At 43.5% G+C, this 23715-nt stretch overlaps 1 protein-coding gene and 1 pseudogene across 2 annotated transcripts in view; one reads left to right on the plus strand and one right to left on the minus strand.

Moving 5' to 3' along the window:
- The window catches only part of KIF5B (kinesin family member 5B), an 84570-nt gene extending 72614 nt beyond the window's left edge, over nt 1–11956 (minus strand). For both annotated transcript variants that reach the window (XM_054716605.1, XM_008160996.3), the window contains exon 1: nt 11419–11956. In XM_054716605.1, coding sequence (XP_054572580.1) covers nt 11419–11544 — 126 coding nt within the window. In that variant the 5' untranslated portion in view covers nt 11545–11956. The remainder of the gene's footprint in view (nt 1–11418) is intronic.
- Nucleotides 11750–14569, plus strand: LOC103304049 (elongation factor 1-alpha 1-like; annotated as a pseudogene).
- Nucleotides 14570–23715: the final 9146 nt, after the last annotated feature.

A 23715-nucleotide genomic window follows, 5' to 3' on the forward strand; every position in this document is an offset into this window, starting at 1 on the left:
TATCCATGGGGCCATGTACAAGGAAAGGAGGCTCCTGATGTCCGGAGGAAAAGAAAAAATCAGAATTAGATCTTGAAGTTACTAGAAGCAGTCTGGGAGCCTAAGAAAGTAGCAGTCATCCATTGTAGAGGACACCAAAAAGGAAAAGACTCAGTGTCAGAAGGGAACTCTTTCGCAGACACAGAGGCAAGGCTAGCTGCTAAGGAGTGGGCGGCGCCATCGCGGATCATGCTGGTTCCTGAATTACCTGAACCTCTGAAATACACCCCTCAAGAAGAAAAATGGGCCCAATGAGAAGGGGGTAAAAGGATGAAGGAAGGTTGGTGGATATTCCCAGATCACAGGGTCTACGTTCCAGAACAGTTAGCTTATAGAGTAGTCCTCCAGCAGCATGAACTTACCCACTTAGGGAAGACGGCTCTAGAAACCTTGTTAAGCAGATACTACCTAACTGCCCATCTCCCTTCCTTATGCACCTCAGTCTCTCAGCACTGCCTCCTCTGTGCACAGAACAATTCAAGGCAGGGGGGCCTGTAGGACTGATAGGAATTCAGCGCTGTGGGCAGGCTCCCTTTAAAGATCTAGAAGTAGACTTTACAGAAATAGGGCCTAGTAGAGGAAATAAATATCTTTTAGTTTTTGTCTGCACCTTTTCAGGGTGGGTTAAGGCATATCCTACCCGCACGGAGAAGGCGAGAAGTCACTAAGGCGTTACTGAAGGACATAATTCTGCAGTATGGAATGCCATTAACCATAGGGTCAGATAATGGCCCAGCCTTTATAGCTGAGGTAGTATAGCAGGTAGCTAAGGCCTTAGGAATTAAGTGGAACTTACATACAGCCTACAGGCCCCAGAGTTCAGGGAAAGTAGAACGCATGAAACAGACTCTCAAGCAGGCTATGGCTACACTATGCCAGGAGATGAACTTACCCTGGACAGATATCTTACCACTTCTGCTCCTGAGAGCCAGGGTAGGGTTCTCCATTTGAAATTCTATATGGCAGACACCCTCCCTTAATTCAGCCAAAGGAAGATTTGGGGGAAATAGGGAACTTAGAAATTCAGAAACAGCTATAAGGACTTGGGAAAACTACCCTTGAAGTCCACAGATGGGTTACTGATCGATTGCCCATCTCTCTAGGAACAGCTGTGCACCCTCACAAGCCTGGGTACCAGGTTTAGGTTGAAAAAAGGAACCCCTTAAGCCAACCTGGAAGGGATCTTGTCCAGTCATACTAACCACTCCCTCAGCTCTCAAAGTTGCAGGACTGAACACCTGGATCCACCACTCCCGGGTAAAAGCAGCCCACCAACTGGACAATCAGCATCCAGAAGATGGCGGATCCGACTGACTGACCTGAATCTCCTTATCCCCTCCTAGCTGGATAATTATTGTTTTTGTTTTTTTCTAACAGTTTTATTCTGTCTTCATACAAGTGTTGCCGGAACCTCATTCTGGTACTGGGAGGAGAACTTCTCTGCCCTTGCTACTCGAACGACCCTCTTGGGGAAGATGGTGAAGACTCGGGATACTGAATCTGCTTTTTTTTCCCCCACCCCACCCCTCCCCCACCCTTAGCAGGAAGTAGCTAGAGTGGTCGCGACCTTATCCCCAATTCCTGAGTCTTTTGTAATCCCCAAGGCTAAGAAATGCTTGTGGAACAAGAGGAGGGAATGAAAAGGAAAATGGGGGGAGCTTGCAACCTAGTTCAGTATCTGGTTAAAACTGTAGTCTTACTTCCCCACTCTGACTGAACCTGGGCGGAGCTGCAGAGTCTAACCCCAGGGTCCCACCACAGCTGACTTGGGTGGAGCTGCGGAGCATGCCCTCAAGACCCCACCAAGACTGACTTGGGAGGAGCTGCAGGGACCATCAGGGGCCCACCACAGGAGGAGATATATAGGTCAGAGCCACCCCACAAGTTCAGTTCAGGCTTTGGATCCGGAATTCCCCTGGACTAGCAGATCTGTGAAATAAAGGTTAAAACTTTCCTCCCTCAGTGCTAACAGATCGTTCTCCCGTGCGTTCTGCCATAACACTATGAAAGCCTTTAAAGGAAACCTGAGTCTGGGGAAAGACATGAGAATATCAGGAAAATAATGGAGAAGTGATATTTCAGAACTGCAGAATAAAAAGCACCTAGCTCACTGTCACTCTCTTCAATGTTAGTCATGAGAGAGGGTGAGTTTGGGTAAGTACTCCAGGCACTGGGAATAGGATGCTTAAATATCCTAAGGTATAAAGGAGCTTGTAGCATTCAAGAAACCAAATGACGCCCGACCAGTGTGGCTCAGTGGTTGAGCAGTGACCTATGAACCAGGAGGTCAAGGTTTGGTTCCCAGGCAGGGCACATGCCTGGGTAGCGGGCTCAATCCTCAGTGTGGGGTGTGCAAACATCGTTGATGTTTCTATCTCTCTCTTCCTCCTCCTCCTCTCTGAAATCAATAAAAATATATTTTAAAAAAAGAGTAAGAAACCAAACGAAGTAACGTTCTCAGGAGTTTGACCCAGAGACCAGGAGTTTGATTGCTTGCTATGACTAGCACTGACCACCAAGGGGCAGTGCAGAATAGGGCGGGTGACCAGCGGTAGCCATGGGATGCTGAGGGAGCAAGGGAAGGAGGAGGCGGGGAGGCAGGGAACCTGATTGGCCCTGATCACCAACCTGATTGGCCCTGATCGCTGGCAAGGCGATCTACCTGTTCACAAATTTTGTGCATTGGGCCTCTAGTTTAAAGTCTAAGAAGCAAAGATCAAATGCAAATGCCAACACAGTAAAAATGGCAAGTAACATCTCAGTGTTTGAATATAGTTTTGACCTTGTGGGCACTCAGAAAGGATCTTGGGGACTCCAGCTTGGGGACCACATTTAGAGAACTGCTGATGTAGTCTGAGGAGCAAGAGACATAGAATGAAAAATCAAGAGTATTTAATGTCCATGCAAATCAAGGAGGAACTTTCAAGGAGGGACTGCTTGTGTCAAATAGCTGTGAGGTCAAGACAAAACTGAAAAGTATCAAAAGACAAAGATCATATTGTAATGGGTTGAAAAAAGAATGGAAGGTAACCAAGTAGATTTCTATCTGGCTGTGGATCTAAGAAAGATACTTTTTTAAAGATGGGCAAGACCTGAGCAAGTTTTAATGCTCAAAAGAACAAGCTACTGATCTAGGAAAGTAAGCATCTATAGATGAAAAGAGAAGGGAGCTGGACCCTAAAATACAAAATAATCATGACTCCAGAAAAAATCCTTAACATTATAGAATACTTCCTGGGTCTTATCTTAAAACACACACATACACACACACCCCAAAACCTTACTTTTGATCCCACAATCCCCCTCCTCAAAGTAAGAATGACGGCTATGTGAAGCCATTCCCAATTCCCCTTACCAATTTCCATTAGATAGGCTGAAAAGCTAACCACTTGTTAGCCTAGTTTCCTTGCAACTAGTGGCCACTTGACCCAGTTCTGGATACTATGAAGTAAGTGATGGTTTGCTGGAAGGTCTTGGAGAAGAGTTTTGTTTTCCTGATGAAAAGAACCATTCTCAGCTGAGACTGCCCTTTCTCCTTTCTGGAATAAATGTCTGGAGTTGTAACATCCATTTTGCAAACATGATAAAAATGATGAAAAGTCAATAACTAAGGAAGACAAAGGATAAGAATCAATAAGTAGTAGCAGCAAAGGCCTATATATAAACTTTTTATGAGAGAAATAACCTCTTTTTTAAACCTCTCTTTGTTGTTTGTTTTCACTCTGCAACTGAAAGCATTCCTGACGGATATACTAAGATGATCAGCTCTGGCGTCAATTAAAAGGCATCTCAATGTCTGATTACTCTTTAGCTAAGACATACATAAAAGTGTCCTTTTGCTAAGATACCCCTGAGACATTAACATTTAAGCCTACAGATGTGGCAAAAAAACAAACAAAAAAAAACACAAAAGCGCCAATCTATTATTTTACTGATTATACAAGATGTATTCATAATAAACAATTCTGGAAACAAACACAAAACAAATACATTCAAAAGAACAATTCACCACCCAGTGGTAAACCATGCTATTTTTTTCTATGCAAAAAGAAAATAATTTCCCCTCTTCATTTATCCAGCAAACATTTATTTAGCACCTAGAAGGCAACAGATACTGTAAATAAGTCATAACTTTAAAAATAATATTTTAGTATAGACTGTAGTGTTCAAAGAATAGAGGATAATAGTCTTGAATACTAATTAATATAAGTGATCAAGTAATGATAACTGACTTGAAATGGAGATAGTCTCTAGCTTTAAAGATCTCACAACCTGGAAAGGAGTCAAGAATAGAATGCAACTAGCCAAATATACATTTAATAACAGATGTAGAAAAAAAAAGTATGAAAGCAAAATTTAAATAATGACTAATTCTAATTTTGCTTGCAAGAAACAAGTTAATCAATAGAAAAGATAAAGCATGAAGACAGCTGATCCTTCCAAAATAAATCAAATAACAAAATTTTATTAAAATAAACATCTAAAAAAACAGAAAGAACACTAATGAACTTTAACTCCTTATCTCCATTTTTACATCAATTAAAAAAACACAACAGTTCTTATAAACCATTTAGAAAGAGATATGCTAAAAATAATAGGTAATAGTAAAGCCTGCCTCAAAAATACATTATGTAGCTACTTACTCTGGAATCACCCACCACATAGCAAAAATGCAAACTACCTACACAACCTTATTAAAGTAGGACTATGAATATGCAAACAAAAATAATCAAGCCGAGGTTGAGTGATTTGTTTAGAAATTATATCCTCTTTAATAAAAACTTTGTGCTTAGTATCAAGCCAAGAAATTTTAATTCCAAGGCTAAATTAAAATTTTATTGAGGCAAATTTTTTATTAGAGATCTAGCCATAAAGTTACTAACTGACCCTGGCTTCCTGGGATGAAAAATGCGACTTGTGAAACAAAATCTATTTCTAATGGTCTATAATTAAGGCACATTTCCAAACTAATCTGTATATTATATGGTTTTTTTTCTTAAAAAAATTTTTTTTGACATCTATACTTTAAAACCTGGTTCTTGGCACTGAAACATACTCTCTATTTCTATGTATCTTCAGAGACACTCCAAGTCACAAGATTCATTGACATGTGACTTAGACTTCAAGGGGGCAAAACGAAATAGAAATGTTTATTTGAACTGCAACCATACCTTAGATTTTTTAAGTGAAGTGGTTCCTGTCTGAGTCTGCACAGACTAGGCTAAACACCAAATCAGGTTACAAAGGAACCCTTCTGGCATGGATATACCCCTTTTTGGAATTCTGAATAGTAATCACGAGAGATTATAGGATACTATATTTTCCTTAGTTTGACACAGATTATGGACTAACATCCCAAATTGTAAAGGTAGGAGAAGATGGCTCCTTATTCTCTTTTAATTAATTTTCACTGTTAAGGTAAACAGGATCAGCCCTGGCCAAGGAACTCAGTTGGGTAGAGTGTCCCCCTGATTTGCCAAGGTTGTGGGTTTGAGCCCTGGTCAGGGCAGCAAGGATCAACCAATGAACGCATAAATGAGTGGGATAACACATTGATGTTTCTCTCTCTCTCTACCTTTCTCTCTCTAAATTCAACAAATTTAAATTTTAAAAAAAGGTAAACAGGATCAAACACCAAATCATCATTCACTTAAAAAGGGAAATCCTATTGTGCTGAAGGCAAGGAACTGGGCAAGATAATCTAATTAGGTTTATTCTCTACTTTCAATGAACTAAAGTACAACAGCCTGTTTTTGGTTCTGGCAGCCTATACAGTATCTATACATATAAAGAGGTAACATGCTAATTTGTCCATGACGGTGTCCCCCGTAACAACCTATTTGCATATTGATGCACTTGCAGCAGGGAGTGGGCAGCCGGAGCCAAATTCCCAGGGGTCTGAGGACAGTGCCTGACAGGAGCCCGGACTGCAAAGAAGAGGAAGTGGCCACAGGGAGCTCTTCCGATCTCCCTGCATGGACACCCCAACCCAGCCCCCGCACCCCCAGGAGAACGGGGAGGCTGACTGGATAGGGAGAAGACCCAGTCTTGGGGGTAGCTGCAGCCTGCACCTCAGACTCCCAATCTCTTCCCCCACCACTCCCACCAGGGGCACCCACAACAATAGCACGCGGGCGACCACCTGTCAGCGCCCCCAAGGCACCAGGGGCCCCCTCCGCTGGGGCTGGGCACGCCTCTCCTCCCTACAACTCCAGACCTGGGTAGAGGCAGGCCTAAGCGGCCCTCCAGGGTCAGACCCTTCCCCCTGACAGCAGCAGCGCTGTCTCTGCAGAGGAAACGTGCTGAACCTCGCTGGGGATGTGGCTAAACCTCCCCTCCTAGCCCACCTGGCTCTGCCATGGCCCAGCCCCCACCCCGCTCCAGGAGATTGAGCCCCGCCCTGAGCAGGTACATCTGCGAAACAGCCACGTACAATTTAAAGAATGGTGCCAAGTGGGAAGGTTTGACAGTTACTTCCCCTTCAGCCTCGCCACCCCCCTAGCGCCCCCCTAACTTCCTGCCTCCCCCGCCCCCAGCGCCTCCAGGGACGACCACCGCTACAGGGCTGCTGGCCAGAGCTCCCACTCCAAGGCCTGTGGAACCCTCTGCAAAGCTTCCATAGCTACAGTCCCAGGAAACAATCATGCCCTCCTCTCCTAATCAGCACCTGCTACCTGTGAGGGTACCTGTGGGCTTAAAAATAACAATCCCTTCCTGTTTAGACATCACTTACTTGATGAAACATTTATAGGTTTATTAGCTCATAACCTCACCTACCCAGTGAGGTAGGCAGAGAAGAGATTACAATTCCTGTGGTATATGGGTATGTATTCAGAAATGAAGCTCAGAGAGGAAAAGTGTCAAGCCCACTGGTTCCCAAGATGCAGCACACACCCTGGGGGGGGGGGGGGGGCGGTATTTGATTTTAAATGAGGGCAATTTGAAAATGAGTTTACAGTGAATTTTTTGCATTTCTTATGGTTCTAGGGGGCATCATCTACAGAGAATCCTACATAATAAAAGGCTAATATGCAAATGACCAAATGCTGGAATGACCAGTCACTATGATGTACGCTGACCACCAGGGGGCAGATACTCAACACAGGAGCTGCCCCCTGGTGGTCAGTGCGCTCCCACAGGGGGAGCGCTGCTCAGCCAGAAGCCAGGCTCACGGCTGGCGAGCACAGCGGCAGCGGTGGGAGCCTCTCCCGCCTCCGTGTCAATGCTAAGGATGTCCAACTGACGGTTTAGGCCCACTAAGCTGTCAGTCGGACATCCCCCCCAGGGCTCCCAGACTGTGAGAGGGCACAGGCCAGGCTGAGGGGACCCCCCACAAGTGCACGAATTTCGTGCACCGGGCCTCCAGTCCTATATAATAAAAGGCTAATAGGCAAACTGACAGAACGGCGAAACGGCCAGGCGCTATGATGTGCACTGACCACCAGGGGGCAGATGCTCAACACAGGGGGAGTGCCGCTCAGCCAGAAGCTAGGCTTATGGCTGGCCAGCGCAGCGGTGGTGGCGGGAGCCTCTCCCGCCTCCACGGCAGTGCTAAGAATGTCTAATTGCCGGCTTAGGCCTGCTCCCTGGGTGGAGCGGGCCTAAGCCATTAGTCGGACATCGCCTGAGGGTTCCCAGACTGTGAGAGGGCGCAGGCCGGGCAGAGGGACACCCCCCCCCCCCGAGTGCACAAATTTCATGTACCATGCCTCTAGTACTATATAAAGAACAATGATTAGTAAAGACACTTAACACAAGTGCGAATGTTCCACTTTTATAACACATAAATATAGGAATAATTTTTTTGATTGATTTTTTTCATCTTTCAGCAGGTTCATGAGAATTGCAAAAGGAGTTTCCCTATCCTCCTTTTGAGGTATCAAGTTTTTTTATTTAAAGCAAATATATTCTGCTTGTATCATTTAAAGGTTTTCCTAAAAGAATTCACTTACTTCATTTAATATGTGATAATTATAGCACTTTCCAAACTAAAAACAAAACTGTATGAAAAATGGCAAAACGGGGAAACACAATAAGATTACAAGATTTGCCTGCCATGCAGTCACATAATCTATCTATATATATAAAAGCCCAAGCGACTGTCCGACTGGTAGCTATGACACGCACTGACCACTAGGGGGCAGACGCTTGACACAGGAGCTGCAGAGCTGAGGTGACTTGGCAGCTGCAGTTCTTGGGTGACACATCCGGAACCAGAGAGGAAGGGGCCTGATTCCGGGGTGCAGTCACCCGAGAATTGCCCTCTCGCAATTCGAGACCCCTCGGGGGATGTCAGAGAGCCGGTTTCAGCCCAATCCCCACGGGCCAGGCTGAGGGACTCTAGTATTAAAAATAACTAATTACTTGAGTAACAGGAAAAAATTTGGACAAAATATTGGAAACCAAACTTAGATAAAAATCAGAATCCTTAAAAATAATTTTCTACATGAGCACTGATCATACTTATAATTCAGTAACATTATAAACCAAAATATTTATTCTTTAAATTTTGATTCAACTAGAAGACAGTAAAAACTTTTTAAATGGCCTGGCCAGTGGGGCTCAGTGGTTGAGCGGGAGGTCATGGTTCGATTCTGGGTCAGGGCACATACCTGGGTAGAAGCAGCCTATCAATGATTCTCTCTCATCATTGATGTTCCTCTCTCTCTCTCCCTTTCAAATCAATAGAAATAAATGTTTAAAAAAATTTTAAATGTATAGAATAATTTAGTTTTAAATTCTGCATTGCAGCAATTCCTTCTTAAACTATATATTTTGAATCAGGATCAAGATCCAAACAAAATGAACCGAGAAGATTTTATTTAGAGACTTTCTAATTTACTTTCCCCAGTAGCCCTCATAAATTCCCAAACAACCTTTAAAAAATAATTCATTTTAAAAAGTGAACAAAAATGAGACCTGAGTAATTAATGACATATTACTATGTGCAAAATATTAGTTCCTGAAAATAATGAACTAAACACATTGTTTTGTATTTCTAAAGGCTTTGTCACTCAGTTGTAATGTATTTCTGCTTAGACAAATTTTTAAAACTAGACTAAAATGCTTGCCTAAAGGCCAACTTAACTGTTCATTGTTTCACAGCTCTACATCTATCCATTATTTATATTATTATTTATATTTATTTACATTACTAAGTAAACATATGACACTTAAATAACTTTATCCAAAGGCAACAACCTAGCATAAATGTGTGCTTCTTGTGGTAATCACTTGTTTTAACTATTTCCTCAGCTTTTGTCATTTTGGGGCTGCCTTCTAAGCTAATCTTAAAACGTTTTGTGAATCCTAAATTCTAATATTAAAAAACCCAACTTGATTATACTTATAGATTTGTGTAAGCACACACTAAAAATCATTCCTAATACAAGTCGAAAAGGAAAACAGCTTTATGTCAAGCACTGTTGAGGTTGAGTACTCACACAAACTCGAGAAACTAGTAGCCTCACGTTTGCCAACTAACAATCCAGGCCTTATAAGCCTTCTGATTCCATGTAAAACACATCATTCTAAAGGAAAAGGATGACTACTACTGTGCTTAACTTCTTGGCCTCACTATGATGTCATTTATAACAAGAGTTTTTCTTCTGGACTTTGTTAAAGAACCAGCTTGCAGTCTACACACAGAACTGGCAGTTGTTAGTAACCTAATGACTTGTCAAATGCCTAACAAGCAATATGGATCAACATTCATTCACTAGACTTAAACTTTCACATAAAAACTATAAAGAACTTTAAACTTTAGTCCTGTATAATATGCAAACGCTTTTAATTATCACTGTCCCATGAATCCTTTGTCCTATTTCCAAATTAAACTGTGCAAATAATACGTTAAATATGAAATGCAATTAGGAAAAATTAACATTAAAATTTTGTACCATGATAACAATGTAGAAAAAAGTCCTGCTACATGGCATAACTAAGAAAGATTTAGCTTTTAATTACACTGCTCTGTATACAGTATCTTAGTATCCATTTTAACCTCCTTGAACTGGGAGTGCTATTTGAGACTTGTCAATACCAGAGATGATCTCAAAAAAAAGAAAAGGAAAAGAATCAACTTTACATTCTCGTCTCCCTGACAATGATCAGCCAACCTACTGGTTGCCTCCTGTAAGAGCCCAAACAGAGGCCAGGCCGAGGAGGAACCTGCAACCGAGCTACGTGCCCTGGACCTGAATCGAACCCGGGACCCTTCGGTCCGCAGGCCCAAGGTCTATCCACTGAGCCAAACGGGCTAGGGCTCAACTTTCTTGAGGGTAGATATTAATTACAGAAGTAGGAATCGAATACCAACATGAAATCTAGTTTATTGGTCAAATTTTACCTTTTTAAAAAAATTTATTTTTAGCCCTACCTGGTTTGGCCCAACGGGTAGACCGTCAGCCTGCGGACTGAAGGGTCCGGATTTGATTCTGGTCAAGGGCACGTTCCGGGTTGGTTGCGGGCTCGAGGCATCACGCAGGAGGCAGCCAATCAATGATTCTCTCTCATCACTGATGTTTCTATCTCCCTCTCCCCCCCTCTCTCTGAAATCAATAAAAATACATTAAAAAAAAAACAACAACCTTCCTTTTACATTACTCTGATATACACACAAAAAGTTAACACTCTTACCTAGACTGTTAACAAATAAAACCCAACAAGAATGAGATTATGGGTCTTTCTGAGCACTTGTTTGACCCAATCTGAAGTGGCCACATTTGCAATAAAATTGACCACTCCGATTTTTAAAAGAAAATTCACTATTTCTTTTTATATAGTTCCTATTAGTCTTTCTCAATTGTTAATAAAGGTGGGTAGGTAAACATTTTGAGGTAAAGGTATTATTTGTAGTTTTTTTGGCAGTTTTTCCTCCTCCCGCGGGGAAAACAATAGGGCTCAACACAGAGTTTCTATAAAACTGTCTTTAGTATTTAGGATACAGTAGGGTTGGCCTCATACCTCCACGCTACCCGCTGAATTTTAATCTTGGATATTTTATATATGATAAATTGGGGGTAGTCCAAAACCCCAACAGCCATCAGCAACAGTAAACACACACACATAAATACAGGCAAACACACACTCATCCCTTGCTCCCCAAACAGTTCCTCCAGCGCCCCAGGTGAGGGAGTGTCCCCGACTGAGCCCAGGCGCCTCCCGTCACCCAGCTCCGAAGCACCGAAGACCGGGGTGGGGGGGACCCAGGAACACCTGCGGAGCTAACGCAGCCTCCCGGGGCCGGGTTATCTGACCCGGAAAACTCTACCAGGAACAGCCGGGGACACGACAGCTCCCTCTACATTCTGCACCCCACCGCTCCCCGGCACTCCCAGGCCCAGCCAGGCCCGGAGCAGCGGGAAGGCGGCAACTCACCGCGATCATGACCGTGTCTTCTCCCTGGAACTTGGCGATGTACTTATCGCCGCGGTTCACTTCAGACTCGTTGAGAGGTCTGAAGCGACACATCACTTTGATGTTGCACTCTGCCGGGTCCGCCATCTTCCTCGCTGCCGGGGCCGGAGGCCGGGAGCCACTCCCCGCCGCTCAGTCCGGGAGGAAGCAGGCCCGGGCTGAGGGTCTAGGGTCGCGAAGGTCGAGAGAAGAAGTCCCCGGGGTCGCACTTTCCCCGCAGGGGGCGGAGGGGGACGGAGACTGGAAGCGCCGGCGCCGGCAGCCTCGCCCAGAGGCTCACTTCCGATCCATCATGGCAGCCAAGGCGGTGGCGGCACCGGGTGGAGCGTCCACGGCGCAGCTCCTCAGCTTCCCCCTCAGCGGCCTGAACAGACTGCAGGTTCTGGGAGACCAGGAAAGTGGCCCCCTCTTTCCCTGGAGAGAGCAGGCTGGCCCACCGCCTCCTCGCTCGGCTGTCTGCTGGACGGCTGACCCCGTCACTTCTAGAGCCACAGACCCACGACGCGGCGGCGGGCGGGCGGGGCGACGCGCGAGCAGCACTGCGCAGTCGCGGAGGCCCGGCTCGGCGACCAATCCTGGGCCGCGCCCGGCGGTCGCAGATTCAAGTTTTGCTGGCGGCTCGCTCAAGTGTAGTCACCGGCCCCTGCTGGCCGCAATCCCGAGCTAAGGCAGACAGACGCGCTGAGCTTTCTTTAGGGAACAATAGATTTGTTAAAACCACGTTGTCATTTTTTTTTTTCCCATTTGTTTAAGGGAAATGCTATATTCCAATGAGGAATGTTTGCTTTCTCTTTGGTCTGGAGATAAAATTGATTGCAAGCCAGCCTTTGCCCAAAAAGGGAAGATTTGAATGAAGGGTGGGACATGCTCGCTAGTTTAACAGTTGTTCTTTCCTGAGGGAGTGGTTTTGGGAGACAGGGGAAAAAAAGAAAAGAAATTTCTTCTGAGGAGAAATGTGGAAGAATAAATGGGGTGAGGTGGGAGAAGGCTCTCAATCAGAGGTCCTTCCTCTTCAGTAATGAACAAATGGAACTTACCAGTTTCAGCACTGGAGGAATGAGGACCCTGGAGTGTAAAGATAGTTTCAAAGGGCCGGGATAAATGTGTGGGTTACATATCTAAAGAAAACCACTCCGCAGTTGATTTTGCCTTCTATTTTTAGAAGGATGCCATAATGGCTCTCCCATGAAAGTGGCTCTGAAGTGCTATGAAAGAACAGCAAAAGATAACTAGAAACCCTTCCTCTGGTTCTGATTTTGTGTGTAGGATCGGACTATGAAAACCTTCAATGCTCATTGCCCTTGCTCAATCATCCTAATACCTCTAAAAATAAAACCATTGTTCAACAGATTCAGGTTTGATCCACCACAATGAGGGAAATGTCTCACCAGGGGATCTGTGGGGCATCTACCCAAACAAAGGTGTCAACCGATGGTCATTGGTGCCAATGCAATATCAATGGGACCCCCCAATTTGGGATGCAGTGAAGAAGAAAACTTTATTTAGTGCCACAGCTCAACAGTAATACAGTGTAGCTGTGAAAACAACACTGCTATGGAACAGCTCAATACAGATTGAGGCAAAAGTATGTTTACAGTTGTTTGTATGGGAAATAATGCAGTAAATTATAAACAAAATATGAGAATAAACTTGTGGCTTTTTTGCAAAGGGTTTGCTGCCAGAACACAGATGTTGTGAAAACTCCCACTAAATTAAACCCAAAATAGGAAAGGAAAAGACACATATAAACATCTTCATCATTGAACAGGTGTAGATTCTAGAAAGTCTACCACTACTGGCCATCTGATCTACAAATGAGAGTGGGATTGACAAAATAGCCATTGAAACATTTGAGAAAGAGGCTGCCGAGATGGGGAAGGACTCCTTCAAGTATGCCTGGGTCTTGAATAAACTGAAAGTTGAATGCGAGATGAATATCACCATTGATACCTCCCCATGGAAATTTGAGACCAGCCAGTATTATGTGACCATCATTGATGCCTCAGGACACAGAGACTTCATAAAAAACATGATTACAGGCACATACCAGGCAGACTGTGCTGTCCTGATTGTTGCTGCTGGATTGAAGCAGGTATCTCCAAGAATGGGCAGACCCAGGAGCATGCCCTTCTGGCTTACACACTGGGTGTGAAACTGATGGTTGGTGTAAACAAGATGGATTCTACCGAGCCACCCTACAGCCAGAAAAGCTATGAGGAAATTGTTAAAGATGTCAGCACCTACATTAAGAAAATTGGCTATAATCTTGACAGTACCATTTGTGCTAATTTCTGGAGCCAAGTGCTAATATGCCTTGGTTCAAGGGATGGAAAGTCACTGTAAAGATGGCAATGCCAGTGGAACCACACTGCTTGAAGATCTGGATTACATCCTGCCACCAACTTGTCCAACTGACAAGCCCCCGAATCTGCCCCTCCAGGATGTCTACAAAACTGGTGATATGCCTACTCTCCCTCTGGGCCAGGTGGAGACTGGTGTTCTCAAACCAGCATGGTGGTCACCTTTGCTCTAGTCAACGTTACAACTGAAGTAAAGGCTATTGAAATGCACCATGAAGCTTTGCGTGAAGCTCTTCCTGGGGACAGTGTCAAGAACATGTCTGTCAAAGATGTTTGTCATGGCAATGTGGCTGGTGAAAGCAAAAATGACCTACCAATGGAAGCAGCTGGCTTCACAGCTCAGGTGATTATCCTGAACCATCCAGGCCAAATCAGTGCTGAATATGCACCTGTGCTGGATTGTCACACAGCTCATATAGCTTGCAAATTTGCTGAGCTGAAAGAGAAGATTGATCATCATTCTGGGGAAAAGCTGGAAGATGGCCCCAAGTTTTTGAAATCTAGTGATGCTGCCATCATCTATATGGCTCCTGGCAAACCCATGTGTGTTGAGAGCTTCTCTGACTACCCTCCTCTGGGTCGTTTCGCTGTTGATGACACGAAACAGATAGCTGCTGTGGGTGTCGTCAAAGCTGTGGACAAGAAGGCAGCTGGAGCTGGCAAAGTCACCAAGTCTGCCCAGAAAGCTCAGAAGGTTAAATGAATATTATCCCCAATACCTGCCACCCCAATTCTTAATCAGCGGTGGAAGAATGGCCTCAGAAATGTGTCGCAATTGGCATTTAAGTTTAATAGTAAAAGGCTGGTTATTGATTACAATGCATCACAAAACCTGCAGAAAGAAAAGAGAAAGTTTTGTGGACCATTTGTTTTTTTTGGTGTGTGTGGGGTTGGGGGGTAGGGCAGTTTTTAAGGTGTTAGTTTTTAAAATCAGTACTTTTTAATGGAAACGACTTGACCAAAATCTGTCACAGAATTTTGTGACCATTAAAACCAAGTTTAATAAGAAAAGAGAAAAACATCTGTATCCGCATATTCACACTTGTAAACCTGTTTTTGCCATACCCTGCTGTGTTACAGCGCAGGCCAGGGGTCCCTGGGGCCAGGCCCCTCTTCAGCTAGGCAGCTCTGCTCTGTCCCACCCCATACCTGCTTGTCTGTCTGTGTGGCCCACTTCAAATTTCTCCGTAGGCATGCCAGCTCCAGCCTGGAGCTGGTCCCAAACCAGTAAGGAGCTGACTTATATAGATAGAAGTCCCGGCCCCTGATCCCTGACTGGTCAGAATAGAGCTGCTCTGATTGGTCAGAGCTTCACAGCTCTGATTGGATGGGGAAAGCTTCAGTCTTATGAGTTGAACTAGGACTCCAGAAACTTCTTTATAAGGGCTGGCTCAGAAACCCAGTTCAGGCAAACAGTTTAGTAACACAGAGGCAGTCAGCTTAGTGTAGAGGCTTCTCTGCAAAGTGCAGTTTGCTGAGAAAACCCATGTGCAGAAATTATTGCTAGGCTTTGCTTTTCTTTCCTTTCCTTTCCTTTCCTTTTTTTCCTTTCCTTTCCTTTCCTTTCCTTTCCTTTCCTTTCCTTTCCTTTCCTTTCCTTTCCCTTTTCGTTCCTTCCTTCCTTCCTTCCTTCCTTCCTTCCTTCCTTCCTTCCTTCCTTTCTTCTTTCCTTCCTTTCTTTCTTTTTTTTTTGCTTTGCCAAGTTAGCCACCAGGAACACTTCTTAGTCCTCAGGATTCACAAAGGAAAAGGTGGAGTTATTATAGGGTTTGGGGGGAAAGTGTGGAGTTCACATAAAATTTAAGAAGCCCTGGCTGGTTTTGTTCAGTGGATAGAGCATTGGCCTGAAGACTGAAGGGTCCCAGATTGGATTCCAGTCAAGGGCACATGCCCAGGTTGTGGGCTCAATCCCCAATGGGGGCATGTAGGGGGCAGCTGATCAAGGATTCTCTCTCATCATTGATGTTTCTATCTCTCCCTCTCCCTTCCTCTCTGAAATCAATAAAAATTTAAATGAAGCTGTATTTTCATAGTGTTAAAGAAGAAAAAACACCACAGGTGTAACTGCAGAATCAGTTCAAACTGGTTTTATTCTGTTCCTAACAAGATACTGAGTTGTTTTTCAGAAACAACAGGACAAGCTGAAGTAGAGGAGGGAATTTTGACCTCTGATAACACCTGGAACCAAAGTTTCACCTTTCTCCCCTCTTCTCCCCCAAGGAAATAAAGGACCCCTTTTAGAAGCTAAGAGTCTGTTTTCCAGGAAGATCCAATGCTAAAGTCCCTTACCATATCCTAATATATAAAAACCCTGGGTCCGTCATGACTGGAGGCTCGACCAACCGGAAGTCAGTCCTGCAGTCAGCGCTGGGTTGCCGTGGTGACCCAGCACTGACTGCTGCGGCTGCAGGGGCGGTGACCCAGCACTGACTGCTGAGGGGGCTCAAATCAGGCCTGGAGAGAGACCTGAAGAGAGAAGCAGGGTCTGATCTGTAGCTTGTGTGGCAGCTGTTGATCAGCACTTGCCTCTCTCTTTCTCTCCTGGCCAGGCCAGCAGCCATGCCTCCATTTCTCTCCAGGCTTCCACCGGGGCTGATGATCAGCCCCGCCTTTATGATCAGGCCCTGTTGATAGGCCCAGAGACGCTGACTGGCATAGAAACTGACCAATCAGAACCAAATCTGGGTCAACTGTGAGTAGCCAATGGCCCAGGAGGCGCAGCTTTTGATGCTGACTTGCATAGAAACCGACCAATCAGAACCAAATTGGCCAGCAGAGGAGAGCAGTTGGGGGCAATATCTGGTCTGCAGGGGAGGGCAGTTGGGGGTGAGATCAGGCTGGCAGGGGAGGGCAGTTAGGGGTAATCAGGCAGGCAGAGGCAGTTAGGGGCGATAAGGCTGGCAGGAAAGGGCAGTTGGGGGCGAGATCAGGTCGGGAGGGGAGGCAGGTTGGGGGAAACCAGGCCAGCAGGGGAGGGCCATTGGGGGCGAGATCAGGCTGGCAGGGGAGGGCAGTTGGAGGCAAGATCAGGCCAGCAGGGGAGGGCAGTTGGGGGCAATATCAGGCTGGCAGGGGAGAGCAGTTAGGGGTGATCAGGCAGGCATGCAGGTGAGCAGTTAGGAGCCGGCGGTCCCCAATTGGAGAGTGTGCAGGCTGGGCTGAGGGGAACCCCCCCTCCATGCATGAATTTTGTGCACCGGGCCACTAGTCTTACCATAAATGCCCAAGTTCCAAAGTTCTGCCATTGAAACTTGCCCTGCCAGCGCTTCTGCAAACCAGCTTGTTTTCCCAAACCCCTTAAATCTCACTCTGGCCCTAGCCAGTTTTGCTCAGAGGATAGAGTGCAGGCCTGCAGACTCAAGGGTCCTGGGTTTGATTCTGGTCAAGGGCACATACCTGGTACGCCAGTTGCAGGCTCAGTCATGTGTAGGAGGCAACCAATTGATGTGTCTCCCTCACTTCAATGTTTCTCTCTCTGTGTCTCTCTCCCTCCCTTCCACTCTATATAAAAATCAATGGAAAAAATATCTCTGGGTGAGGATTAAAAAAGAAGAAGAAGAAGAAGAAATATAAGGAAGAGATTCCCCTCCCTTTAAAAAAAATCTCACTCTGAACCAGAGATGGGAAGACAGATTTGAGCTTTGCCTCTTGTTTCCTTGCTGGTGGACCTTTTTTCCCTCTCAAAATCTGGTGCTGCAGTATTGGTTTCTATGCACCTTGGGCAGTGAGCCCTTGCTTGAAAGCAGAGGCCACAAATAGTTTCACTGGTGTTAAAAGCCCAGGATAGCAAACTTGGTTTAATACCTGATCTAACTGCAGTTTCAACCTCTTCCAGAAACATAATCTTAATCAAACAGTGTGGAATTTTCTGGTCAAGGACCAGTAAGGTAATGTCACATAGCCCTTCTTCATCCCTCATAAAAATAAGAGGCAATCTACACAATAAAAATTCTTCCCCTTCTCTTCCCTCCGAGAAAAGAAGTATTGGTCCAAAAATAATCCTTTGTTTTCTTTTGATAATAACTCCCTTGCCCCACTGTTCTTCCTATAAAATCCTTCCATTTTGTACAGTTCCTCAGAGCCCCCTTCTAGTTGCTCAATAGAATGCTCCCTGATATTTGAATATCTTAATAAAGCCAATTAGATATTTGAATTTACTTAGTTAATTTTAATTTTAATTTTTTAAATTTTGTTTTTTTTTTTCAGCAATGGACTCCAAACAAAGCAGACCTGTGACACCAGGTCTAAACTACAAATGGACCCAGGGCTCTGTTTCCTTGGGAACAAGTTAAGGTAGATGTGAAACGTCTTTAAAAACTGCTGTCCCAAAGCTCTAACTTGGCTTAAAAATCAATATGACTTACATCCTTCAGGCAACTGTGGGAAGGTTTCTTCCTACTGATGTAATTTCAAACCATTTGTAATAGTCTATGTTTTAGTGAACAACATTTTCAGTGTGTAAGGAAGCAATAGACACTCAAAGAAGGAGGTTGTGGCCGGTAGGCCACCTCTTTTCCACCTTTGCAGCAGGATCTCATGAAGGTTCTGCCCTCAGCCCTATACTCTTTTCTCTTTGAACTCACTTCAACAATTGCTGGAATCCCACATCTACAACTCTGAACTTTTCACTTGTATGGCATTTACATCAATCCAGCAGCTTATAGGCCACCTTATTGTTGGAAGCTACCCATTGTCTTCACTATCAGAAAAGTGTAAACAAGGAATGCAGAAGGCTGGTGGACCTTGAGCTTTGGCAAGGGCCAAAGCTATGCACCGATTGTTTAGTTAAGACAATGGTGGCTCAAGCAATTTCCTGACCAAATAGTCTCAAAGTAAATCTTTACTAATATTTACTGACCTTTAAGATTGTCTGCTGCTGGAATTGCCTGCCTGACTAAGGGCAATATGTGTATCTAAAATTGAATATAAGGTTGGCAGGGCCTGGGCACCAGTGAAGCCTTTCTTCTTGAGAAAGACTCTTCGCCTGGCTCCCTGTTTCCAAATTCATATTTCTTGTCTAGTCTAGTCATTTGCATGTGGCCCTTCTCCAGGTCCTGAACTCAAGCCACGTAGGACGTGGTTTTTCACACCTTATTTATAATGCTCTACCAATGGATGAAAAAAAGGAATTCTATAACAAGTAACCTCACAGGATGATCTGATCATCAATTCCTAACTGATCATGGTGGGTAGTCATGCCCTAGGCTTATAACTTCTTCTTTTTTTAAATTAAATCTTCATCATTGAAAGTATTACATATGTACCCTTTTCTCCCCCATTGACCCCTTCTAGTCCCTCCAACCCTCTTCCCCTGCCCCAGGCCTTCACCACTCTATTGTCTGTATCCATGGGTTATGCATGTAAGCATACAAGTTCTTTGGTTGATCTTTTCAAACCCACCCACCCACCCACCTCCACCTTCCCTCTGAGATTCCACCACATGATACAGTTTAAACCTTCAATAACTAAATCTCTTGCCATAATTCTTTACAAATATAAGAATATAACAGTGGGTCTGGTTCACTGGTGTGAATTGTTACTTAGATGATCACACGTCCACCCAGATAGGGTTAAATCCAAGAGAATTTGTTCCATCTATTCAAACTATCATTATAAAAGTAAAATCTAAAATCTATACTCCACTGCCCTAGATGGTTTGACCCAGTGGATAGAGCATTGGCCTGCAGACTGAAGGGTCCCAGGTTCTATTTCAGTCAAGGGCACATGCCTGGGTTTTGGGCTCAATCCCCCAGGGGGTGGGGGAAGGCGTGCAGGAGGCAGCCAATCAATGATTCTCTCCCATCATTGATGCTTCTATCTCTCTCCCCCTCTCCCTTCCTGTCTCTCTAAAAAAATCAATAAAAAATAAAATAAAATAAAATCTATACACTATTAGAAACAAAAGAGTGGGGGAGTTTGAGGTAAAGGGGGCCTAATATATGGTGATGGAAGATGATTTAATTTGGGGTGGTGAGCACACAGTGCAATATACAGATCTTGTAACATAGAAATTTACACCTGAAACCTTATGATTCTATTAACCAATGTCACCGCAATAAATTTAATAATTTTTAAAAATCTTTAAAAAAAGAAAGAAACACAGAGAGGAACCCTCAAATGCATGAAGATAAAGAGAAGTACATAGGTATTTAATTTAATTTATTTATTTACTTATTTTAAAGTGTTTATTGTTGAAAATATTATATATATACCATTGATCCCTTATTGCCTGCCTTGCACTGCATCACCCTATTGTCTGTGTCCATGGAATATGCAAAAATGCGTACAAGTTTTTTGGTTGACCTCTTCCCACCCACCCACCCCTGCCTTCCCTCTGAGAGTACACAGTCTGTTCCATACTTTTATGTCTCTGGATCTACTTTGTTCAACAGTTTATTTTGTTCATTAGATGCCACATATGAGTGAGATCATGTGATACTTGTCTTTCTCTGATTGCCTTATTTTACTTAGCATAATACTTTCCAGGTCCCTCCATGCCATGTCAAAGATAAGATATCCTTTTTTTTTTTTTTACTGCTGCCTCATATTCCATGGTGTAAATGTACAACTTTTTTATCCACTCATCTACTGATGGGCACTTGGGCTGTTTCCATATCTCAGCTATTATAAATTGTGCTGCTATGAACATAGGCGTGCATACTTTCTTTCTGATTGGTGTATTGGATTTCTTAGGATATATTCCTAGAAGTGGGATCACTGGATCAAATGGCAGTTCCATATTTAATTTTTTGAGGAGACTCCATACTGTTTTCCATAATAGCTGCACCAGTCTGCATTCCCACTGGCAGTGTACTTGGGTGCCCTTTCTCCACATCCTAGCCAACACTTGTCATTTGTTGATGGTAGCCATTCTGACAGGTGTGAGGTGATACCTCATTATTGTTTTAATTTGCATCTCTCTGATGATCAGTGACTTTGAGCATTTTTTCATATGTCTCTTAGCCATTTGTATGTCCACTTTGGAGAAGTGTATATTTAGGTCCTATATCCATTTTTAATAGGATTATTTGTCTTCTTTTTGTTAAGTTGTATGAGTTCCTTATATATTTTGGATATTAACCCTTTATCAGATGTATCATTGCAATTTATGTTCTCTCATACAGTGGGCTCCCTTTTCATTTGGATGATGGTTTCTTTCGCTGTGCAGAAGCGTTTTATTTTGATGTAGTCTCATTTGTTAATTTTCTCCTTAGATTCCTTTGCCCTACCAGATGTATTCGGGAATATATTGTTAGGAGAGATGTCTGAGTTTTTGCCACCTATAGTGTCTTCTAAGATTTTTATGGTTTCATGACTTACATTTAAGTCTTTTATCCATTTTGGTTTATTTTTGTGTATGATTGTCAGAGCACAGCCAGGCCCCTGTATGAGCTCTAGTGCTCTGAGTAGCTGTGAGTCTGTGCAGAGCTTGGCAGGGACTTTTAGGAGACAGAGAAGCCATGAGAAGTTGTGGGTGTATAAGAATGAGTCTTTATTGCTGAAGCCAGTGGCCACATAGTCATCAGACAAGAACAGTCCTTACAGCAAAGTCCATAAAAGCAGGCAGCTGGACACTGGCTGGTAAATACATATCTTTCCCATATAGCAGCATTAATCTCTGTACCCACAGCTATTATCTGAGCAGCCACATGCTACTTCCTAGACTCACTGCCTCATATCCTGGCGATACCTGAGCTCTCCAGCTCAGCAGCTTCTCCTGTCTCTCCTGCCCAGCTGCTCTCTAGCAGACTTCTTCACACACACCATGCTAGCTGCTCTCTCTCCATACTCCAGTAAACTAGCTGGTCAGTAACCTGCTTTTACCCTACTTAGACAAAGAAGGCTTCCTGCCAATAGTGACATCAATCATATTGGTTACTGAAGGGCACAGTGTACCGTGTGTCCTTGCACCCGCTCATGGTATCTTGACCTGATTAGGATTCCCAGGCTTAGAGTCCTTGAACATCCTGTTTAGGCACATGTCCAGGGCAGCCTTTGGCCATTCTGGTGTACTGATAGCAAGACCTCTGTGCTCCCACTGGCCTTGACTATCTGGGGACCTGGCACGGTTCCCACAATGGTGTCTAGTTTCATTTTTTTTGCACATCCAATTTTCCAACACCATTTATTAAAGAGAGTTTCTTGTCTCCATTGTAGTTCTTGCCTACTTTTTCAAATATTAATTGAGCACAGTGGCGTGGGTCGATTTCTTGGGTCTCTGTTCTTGTTCCATTGATCTATATGCCAGTTCATGTGCCAGTACCAGACTGTTGATTACAGTGGCTTTGTGGTATAACTTAATATCTGGTATTGTGATCCCTCCAACTTTGTTCTTCTTTCTCAAGATTGCTGCAGCTGTTTGGGATCTTTTTTGGTTCCATATAAATTTTTGGAGTATTTCTTCAGAATCTGTGTAATATGTTGTATGTATTTTAATAGGGATTGCATTGAATTTGTAACTTGCTTTGAGTAGTAAGAACATTTTAATTATGCTAATATACCAATCCATGAACATAGCATATTCTTCCATTTGTGTATATCTTCCTCTATCACTTTTTTCAATGTCCCATAGTTTTCTGAGTGCAAGTCTTTTACTATATCCTTTATTCCTAAGTATCTTGCTTTTTATTTTTATTTTTTGCTGCAATGGTAAATGGGAATGTTTGTATAGTTTCTCTTTTGGAGAATTCATTATTGATGTATAAAAATGCCATTGGTTTCTGGGTGTTAATTTTTTATCCTGCTACAATTGCCGAATTCTTTTATTAAATCTAGTAGTTTTAGGTGGAGTCTTTAGGGTTTTCGATGTACAATATAATGTCATCTGCAAATAATGAGAGTTTTACTTTCTCCTTTCCAATTTGGATGCCTTTTATTTCTAGTTCTTGTCTGATAACTGTGGCGAGGACTTCCAGTACTATGTTGAATAAGAGTGGGGAAACCAGACATCCCTGTCTAGTTCCTGTTCTTAGGGGAAATGGTTTTAGTTTTTACCTATTGAGTATGATGTTGGCTTTAGGCTTGCCATATATGGCCATTATTATGCTGAGATGTGCTTCTTCTATTGCCACTTTGCTGAGAGTTTTTATAAAAAATGGGTGTTGGATTTTGTCGAATGCTTTTTCTGCATCTATTGATATGATCGTGTGTTTTTTGTCTTTCAGTTTGTTTATGTGATGTATCACTTTTATTGATTTGTGAATATTGTACCAGTCTTGCATCCCCAGAGTAAATCACACTTGGTCATGGTATATGATCCTTTTAATATATTGTTGGATCTAATTTGCTAATACTTTGTTGAGGATTTTAGCAACCATGTTCACCAGGGATATTGACCTGTAGTTCTCTTTCTTTGTAGTGTCTTTATCTGGTTTTGGAGTTAGGATAATGCTGGCCTCATAGAAAGAGATTGGAAGTGTTAATTCCTCTTGGATATTTTGGAATAGTTTGAGGAGTATCAGTGTTAGTTCTTTTTTGAATGTTTGGTAAAAGTCCCCTGTGAAGCCATCCAAACCAGGACTTTTGTTTGCTGGGAGTTTTTTGATTACTGCTTCTATTTCCTCAATTGTTATTGGCCTATTTTAGGTTTTATGATTCTTCCTGATTAAGTTTTTGGAGAGTGTATTTTTCTAGGAATTTGTCCATTTCAACCACATTGTCCAGGTTGTTGGCATATACTTGCTTGTCAGGGCCAGCCTAACAGGTTGAACCAGGCTGAGGTAGGGAGGTGGGATTTGAGAAAAGAAAGAAAGACAGGGCAGCAGGATTGGGAGGTCTACAAATCTTTGAGAGACTGTAGCGCGTTTATTAACTCTGTAATGCCTTTTATACACCAATCACTGAATAGGAGGTCTGTGAAGAGGAATGTACTCTTTGTTCCTCTTAATCTCTAAGGGAG

The sequence above is a fragment of the Eptesicus fuscus genome, chromosome 5, assembly GCF_027574615.1.
Source record: "Eptesicus fuscus isolate TK198812 chromosome 5, DD_ASM_mEF_20220401, whole genome shotgun sequence".
NCBI lineage: Eukaryota > Metazoa > Chordata > Mammalia > Chiroptera > Vespertilionidae > Eptesicus > Eptesicus fuscus.